Below are 8,462 nucleotides of genomic sequence, written 5' to 3' on the forward strand. Positions count from 1 at the left end.
CATTCCTCCCGTGCTACAGATGTGTGTGGGATTATCACCCAACACTGGCTTTTTAAACAAATCATTCAAAAAGATGGATTGGGAGACCTTCATTAATTTTTGGCATACTACAGTGGATTCTTCAAAAAATATTTATTTATATTTATTTGAAAAGCATGTATAACTGTATAATTTTTATATTCAGAATATAAAGAAAAGTTGTTAAATGCTTCTTTATTTGTAATCATATATAAGAATATATATATATATATATATTTGCTTTCGTAGATTTTCACGGGTACAGGAATGCAGGTTTTGGTGTCCTCGGGTGTCTTCCCGTGTAAAAGTTGGGGTGTCTAGGCGACGTTTCGACGAGGTCTCACTCGTCATCTTCAGGCTGGTGCTTTCGGCTTCTTGTTACTGGAACAGAGCGGGATCTCAATGTTTGAGTTCCTATAAATACTGTAGAGGGGGTGTGGTGTCTAGCCTCCAATGTTCTGGGCAGAGAGGAAGTTCCCAGGCTAGTGTGCCTTTTCTTCTTTTGTTCCTTAATTACTTGAGAGATACCTTGAGTGATTTCTTGAGTGATATCCTGAGTACCACTTAGGTGGGTCATTAGGTGTGGATTAGTTGCTAAAGTCTTTGTGTCTTGACCTCTTGAACTTTGTGAAGAGTTTTCCTGAGAAGATGGCTGTATTGCACTTAGTTGTGCTTTGGCTTGGCTTCGTGTATAGGGGCGAGCTGTGGTTTTGTGGCTTGTGTCAGCCAGATCTTTGTAGGGATTGCAGGGGGGTGCAGCATCCGGAGGTGCCACCATGGATTGGCTACTGGATGGTGTCAGTAATTCATCTGTGGAGAGGGTCTGGGTTTGGGTCTGGTGTGGTTGATTGGTGTTGGCGTTCTGTGTGCCTCTGGATCTGGTGTCAGTTTTTGTGGAGAGGACTAATTTCCAGATGTCTGGCAAGCGGGATGTGTCGTCACGCTTGTTCATGTTGTGAGGGTGTTTCTCTATCTCGATGGCTTCCATGATTATTCTCTTGTGGTGATGTTCCGTGTTAAAGAGCAATTTGGAATCTGCAAAATTAATTTCGTGTCCTGTTTCTTTCTTGTGTTGGAAAAGAGAGGAAGTTTTTTCTTCTTTTTTGACGGCATTCTTGTGTTCTGCGATACGTGCATTTATTCGTCTGTTTGTTTGTCCAATGTACGTGGCTGGGCAGACTTTGCAGGGTATTTCATAGATCCCTTGGTTTTCCAACTGGATTTTATCCTTGGGGTTTCTGAGGATATTGGCTATTTTTTGGTTGGTGCAAAAGGCTGTTTTGATATTGTGTTTATGGAGGATTTTGCTAATTTTATCTGTAGTGCCCTTGATGCACAAGTGATGGAAATTAATTCAAGAATTACAAATGGAAAGCTTATTGGAAATTTAGAGCACCATGGACTCTCCAAAAGAAAAAGCAGCTATATTTCCCTATTTACAGGAGGCATAGTTTTAGGAAAGTTTGATCTTACAGAAACTGCAACACTGGTATATTTAACCCTAAGATGAATGTTCAGGCACAGATCTAGATACATTTTGGTTACACAACAAGCCAGAGATCAAAACCAGTGGAGTATCAGCTACTCCAGAGAAATTCAGGAAGAATTACTAATGGATCAGTCCCACTAGCTACTAGGGGAATCCCAGAGGAGATTCATTGCCAGCATTTAGAATGCCACAGAACAACATCGCTCTGCAGAAAGGATTTATCATCATCACCACATTACTAAAATGTTTGAGATGGACAGCAATGTATTGGCAGTTGTCTGCCAAGGTAGCAACATGATAAAATAGTCCACTGCAGATGCTGCAACAACAGATAGATTTCACATGTGGCTGCAACTGGTTTAGAACTAAAGTGATCCATCAACAATGACAATAATTAAATGAAATAAAAACCAAAAACAGGTTGATACACTAAAACCGCTTGTGAGCAAACATACTAAGTAATGAGATGAAAGGATGAAGAATTCATATTCTTTCAGCCAACATTACCTAAAGAGCAAAGGCAGTCATATTGGCTCATAAGACAATAATCCAAAATCCACTCTAGGGCAATACCTAATTATGGCATGCAAAGCTTGCACACTACTATTATTTGATATTTTAGTAGAGTGGTACCTCTGGATGCAAGCGGGATCCGTTCCAGAGCCCCATTCGCATCCAGAAGCGAACGCAACCCACGTCCGCGGGTCGCGATTCGCCACTTCTGTGCATGTGCATGACGTCATTTTTGACCATCTGCGCATGTGTGAGCAGCGAAACCCGGAAGTAACACGCTCTGTTACTTCCGGGTTGCTGCAGCGCGCAACCCGAAAATACTTATCCCGAGGCTACTTCAATCCGAGGTATGACTGTATTGCCCTAATGTGGATTTTGGAACATTATCTAAAAGGATAATGACAACTAAGAGAATGATGCGCCCCAATAACAGACAAGTGCCAATCATCTTTCATTTATTTATTTGCTTTTAGGAAAAGCAAACAAAGATAAACAAGCTGGGACTGGTAGCTATGTACATACAGAATTAGATATAGCTTACATACATATAAATAATTATTCACTTCAAATAACAAAACTACGTGATGACCTGCAAAGGTCATAAAGAGTTGAAGTAGGAAAGGAACGAGCTGTACCAAATACACACTTCAACAACATAATGGATGCCACTAAAAAAAAGTTGTCGAGCAAGTAAAGCTGGTCCAGAACCACCATTTCACTTTAAGATCTAAGCACAAATGCATAACCTCTGCATACGGGGTATGTTTGACAACATGCATCTCTGAACACCCAGAGCAGCCTTAGTCCAAGAATGTTTTGTAACTAGAATAAGAATCTAGATAATGGGTTATAGCCAATATTAGTTCTACTGCGAGTAGACCAACTGAAATTAATGGGCATGATTAACTTAGGTCCCGTAATTTTAACGGGAGTACTCTGAGTGGAACTAACATTTGCTACAACCCTATAGATCTTAAAAACACTCCCCCCCCCCATCTACTCAACTCTGGATACACTATTCCTGTTCAAATAGGCCAATCCCACATAATCTTCACTATGAAACAAAAGTTTCAAGATAACTTGTTTCAAACAAACTATTGTTAACATTATCTACAGTTTGATTATTTGAATGAAAGAGCAAGGTGTAGGTAAGCAAAAATGGAAGCAAGAACTTCCCAACTACTCACAGCTGCTCTAGGAGGTAGAAAAGTGGGGTGGGAGCCTGAGAGCCCACGGCTCACCCAAGCTCATTCATGCCATGCTTTAAGCTGTGGTCTAGTGTGATGTCTGAACAGGGACAATGTGAAGATATGGAGCCTTTTTTCTCTGATGGTACTGCTGGTATACAAATCCTCCTCTTCTTACCCGAACCATTTGCTGCTATCTTTTCAAAATCCCTCTAAGCATTAGGATGTGGAGCAAACAATGCACTGGCTTTGAAACACAAAGGCTTTGTCCAATAAATCATAGTTCAGTGGACCAAGAATGAGCGTAGTTCCTACATGCTGTCTACTCTCCTCCCTCCCTTGTACTGCACACTGTAATGGAAAATTTCCTTACTTTTATTAAAACACAGTTTCCTGCTGGAGATTAAACCACACTTTCTCTGTCCAGATGTAATAGGCAACTGTGGTTTAAGAAACCCTGGAAGTTTTCCATTACACTGCATCAGAAAAAAAGAGGAGAATGTGGGCACCCTACTCGTTCTTAGTCTATAAACCATGGTTTATTGGACCAATACCATTATTCCTGATCTGGGCCAAAAACTGCAGAGATCTCAGCTCCTGATATCCCATCACCACAGGATGCCTGGAATATTTGGGAATCAGACCCTGGTATTACTCTGTGAAGTATGCAAAAGGTAAAGGTAAAGGACCCCTGACAGTTAAGTCCAGTCACGAACGACTCTGGCTGAGTTTGTCCGCAGACAGTTTTTCCAGGTCATGTGGCTAGCCTGACCAGGCTGCTTCTGGAGAAACCAGAGCAGCTCACGGAAACACCATTTACCTTCCCACTGGAGAGATACCTATTTATCTACTTGCACTTTAATGTGCTTTCGAACTGTTAAGATGACAGGAGCTGGGACCGAGCAACGGGAGTTCACCCCATTGCGGGGATTCGAACCACTGACCTTCCAATCGGCAAGCCCTAGTACTGAGGTGTAATTTGGCCCCCACCCAGTCTTAAAATTGTGTATAAACGATAACTAAACGCAAGTAACATACAGAGACCTGTTTCCCCATGTAGTACAACTGGGTTGGGTGTGAGTGAGTGTGTGACAGTGGGTGAGTGTGTAAAAGTCTGCTGTCTGAAGAAGAAACTATACACAGTAAACTGCCTCACATATGCATAATCTATAAACCAGCTTACATTTATACACTTATCTGTGGGCCCAACAACATACAGCCATCCTTCAGCATATCAACTTTGTTTGCTCAACGTTCTAAATTCCTAGTAAAACCCTATTAATCTGAAGCAACACAAGGAGCTAAAAACACACAAAGAGTTATTGGCATTTCATATTAGTTCTGAAACAAATTTTTACAGAGCTCAGTAAAACAACACCATGCCTTCATTTAAGGCTTTCATTACCGCTATCACCAGATGTTGGACGCAGTACACTGTTGGAAAAGATCCTGTATAATATGAAAGTCTGGTAATGCAAATCTACTACAGAAACCAAGACAATAGTATCAAGGATTCTTCAGTTAGCTATAGATTGTTCTATTGATTATATTTGCTTTTGCCTTTCCTCCAAATTGCTTAGGGTGGTGTACACAGGATTATTCCATGTTATCCTTAAAACAGCCAGTGTTTCTTTTCTGGAGGGATGCAGGGGTACACATACCCCTAAACATTTTGTGAATCTTTGTACTTTTGTCCATTTACTGTATTTATTTTCCCTGACTGAACTATAAAATGGTGATTTTCTTGAGTCAAAATGAGAGTGCCCCTAAACATTTTTTTAGAAAAAAAGCACTGAAAACAGCCATCCTGTAAGGCTAGATGTGCACCAGTCATTATTTTCCAACCTAAGATCACCCAGGACATGGGGAAACTTGAACTCATTTCTCCTGCACCCAAATCCAACACTCTGTCTACTATGCAGCATAGACTGATGCAGAGTAAGTGATCTGAGAAAATAAATCAATTCAAAACATTTGATTATTGCTTTCCATACAGGTTTCTAAGGCAGGTCACAACAAATAATTAAAAAATCACATCAATTAGTCCTCTCTCTCACTGGAGGCAACTCCAGATTCAACTACCTGCTCTCAAATCACTTTAAAAACTTGTTTAAATTATTCTTCTAAATAGCATCACAGCATTTAAAATCATCATTCAAATTAGTATTGTGGGCAAAAATCTTTGTCTGGAAAAATACTCTGCACCTTTCACGCACCCAGCTTCCAGCAAGGCTAAATGCTGTTCTGAGCAATAACCATGTGACTCCTGATGGCTGTTGCTAAACATGCTAGAATTACTTGAGGAGGAAGTGCCAAAGCAAAGCATAAACAAAACATGAACCCGTTTAAGGGCAGCCACAGAAGCATCTGTGGGTAAATTCATTTGACAAATAATGTGGAAGGTAATTCTGGACACAATCTCTTTCGAAAAGTTCAGGTGTGAAGCCCTATTTTTAATACTCATAATACAGTAAAAATCCTTACATGTAGTAAGCTAGTATGTAGTAAGTGGCATTAGCACCTCAGGGAAGAAAAAATTAGCATAGTGTTCTCTCTTGGGGTGCTAACTTACCACATTCAGAGCTTTCTATATGAGGAAGAAGCTGTACAGCCCAGAATATTACCCTCTCAGTCTACCACATTCAGTGTAATGTTCAGAATGTCTCTCAAAATAATTCCTTCCTTGAAATTAACATCATATGCTTCCAACATGTTAGAGGTTTATACTCGCCTAAATTTAACTCTCAGAACAACACTGGAGGGAATGTCCCTTTGTCCCAATATACCCATCACTTCTCATTATAAACAAGATGCTGACAAAGGCAACAAAGTTACTTACCCAAGGTGAATTCCCATTGTTCATTCCCAAGAGATCGCTCGGGAACCACTTCCAGATCTAGCATTGGCCCAGGCAGAGGAACGGCCCAGTAATCACACAGCAGAGTCACAACGTTACTGCAGTTTGACCTGAACAGGGAGAGAGAACACACACCCAGGCTTATGTGTCATCCTTCTAATCTAAGGTCATAACCCAAAGCAACATGTAAACACTCCTTGTTGCTCAAACTCTTGATGAGGAAACCGCTGATCCTCAAGGCTGGCCTTTTGTTATTGTTAAATAATGTTATTATTAATTAGTAGCAATACACAATCTAATCTCCCTTCTGCCTATGCTGTGCAAGAGGTTTTGAAGGATTTCCCACTCCCGTAAACATCCAAAGCTTTAAGCACCCACACTAATTATATTACTCCAACATTGATTGATCAGGCTACTTTGGCCCCATCACAGACTGTGTATCTCTCCCTCTGAACTTGCTCACTTTCAGGCTACATCCATATCCAACAAAAAATATATACAGGATAAGTGCTTTGAGAACTGAAAGGCTTGCAATCTGGCCTGTTTTTACCTCGATTTGTCCTTCTGCCAGGAACAAGTGAGCTATAATGATTTCCTCACAACCAATTCTTAGGATAACCCTCCTGACTCTCCCCAACCCCACAGTGAGTGCCTTATGCAGGTGGAAACGGAGAGGGCTTTCTGAATACTCCTACTGTTCCTAAGATACTCAGTGTGCAAAAGCCAAAAGGTTTTGCCACTCTCCTTAAGGTCAATCTCCCTTCTCACGCTTGAGGCCAACTGATTGGAGTTGCGGTCCAAAACAGGCATAGGCAAACTCCGGCCCTCCAGATGTTTGGGACTACAACTCATCCGTGACCACTGGTCCTGTTAGCTAGGGATGATGGGAATTGTAGTCCCAAACATCTGGAGGGCTGGAGTTTGCCTATGCCTGGTCTAAAACTTCTCGAGGGCACCAGAGTGGCAAAGGCTAACTTAAGAGGCTTCAGGCTCTCTCCCTTATAGCAGGAATCCCTGGGACAACCACCCACCTCTCCCCACAGCCAAAGAATCCTCATAGTGGAGTCAACAGCCAAGAGGACTCAGCAATGGGGACTCCCTCCCCTTCAGCACACACACAGGGAGAGGGAGAGAGTCATCCAGAGTAGGCAATGTGGGAGACAATTACCCCTCAATGAAATACTGGTTCAAGCCAAAAGCCCATAATAATACAGCATCCTATTCTTGCAGTTGACAACCATATCAACTAATGGAACGCTAGCAAGCAGAGCCAGAAAACAAACGTGCTCTCCCAAAGGCCTGAGGACACCTGGCTCCGGTCCACTCCTCACAAATTTTCATAGGTATCAGGTCTCCTCTTTCTCAGCAAAAGCTATTTACCTAGGAGAGGGGAGGAGTGATCAGAGGGTCCAAAAAACCCCCCTCCCCACCAGCACATGTAAGAATGTCAACCTGGCAATACAAACTGTGCAACAAAAAATGTACATACGCACAGGCAAGCCAGGAAGACCCCACCAAATAGAGAGAACTCAGCCACTGTGGGCTGTTACCTTCCTCAAAACAGCCACAGCCAAACATACAAACACACAGGTAAATAACCTGCCTGCCCATGAGATACAAGAAAGACACCCCAAAATGTTCCCCAACTCACTCCAGACACACACCCTCAGAGCCCACCCATTCCCCCTCTGTGCAAAATAAACAAACTCCCCCACCCTACCAAATAATACTCCATAGGGCTCAGCATCCCATGAATGCATATTATAGCTCACTACCCTCAGGCACTATTAAAGCTCTCCCAATTATGAAACCACTACCTGCCCTTGGGGCTGAACTCCTGTCCCCCACCCCGTCCAGAAAACCCCCCAACTTGTTGTTGTTGTTATCATTATCATCTATTAATTTGTATACCTCCCTACATGCTGTGGGGAAAGCAAAATCCTTGACCCTACGGCCCCCAGATTCAGAGCTTGGAGAGAGGGGGGCACCCAACCCCTCTTCAGCAACAGAATTTATTAAGAAAACACCCCACCCCCCAAAATCCCTTAAAACAAAACAAAAAAATCCTCACTTAACCCCAGCTACTATGGGGTTTTTTCCCATAGTGTTGGTGGAGTGACTCTCAAACCTATTTCCCCCCACTCCGTGGGGAGGGCCAGAGGGTTGACCATCTTCTCTCTCCCCTCTTTAAGAAACAGTGTTATCTGGGGCGGCTGTGGGGCGGGAGGGTCTCTTTCGATTCCTCTACATGCCCCTTCCCTTCATAATAAAGCCCAGGAATAAAAAGGAGGCTGTTGATAAATGGGGGGGGGGGGAAGCAACCCCCTTTTCTCTTTGCAACCCCCTCCCCACTCTGAGGTGGGGGGGAAAGGATAGCTCACAAAGGAGGCGCCCCCCT

At 42.6% G+C, this 8,462-nt stretch overlaps 1 protein-coding gene across 1 annotated transcript in view; it reads right to left on the reverse strand.

Annotated features, from left to right (window-relative positions):
- Positions 1-8,462, reverse strand: part of PHAF1 (phagophore assembly factor 1) — a 42,074-nt gene that overhangs the window by 33,299 nt on the left and 313 nt on the right. The window contains exon 2 of the mRNA XM_083749937.1: positions 6,047-6,174. Coding sequence (XP_083606063.1) covers positions 6,047-6,110 — 64 coding nt within the window. The 5' untranslated portion in view covers positions 6,111-6,174. The remainder of the gene's footprint in view (positions 1-6,046; positions 6,175-8,462) is intronic.

This window comes from Podarcis gaigeae (assembly GCF_964106915.1).
Source record: "Podarcis gaigeae genome assembly, chromosome: 8".
Classification (NCBI taxonomy): domain Eukaryota; kingdom Metazoa; phylum Chordata; class Lepidosauria; order Squamata; family Lacertidae; genus Podarcis; species Podarcis gaigeae.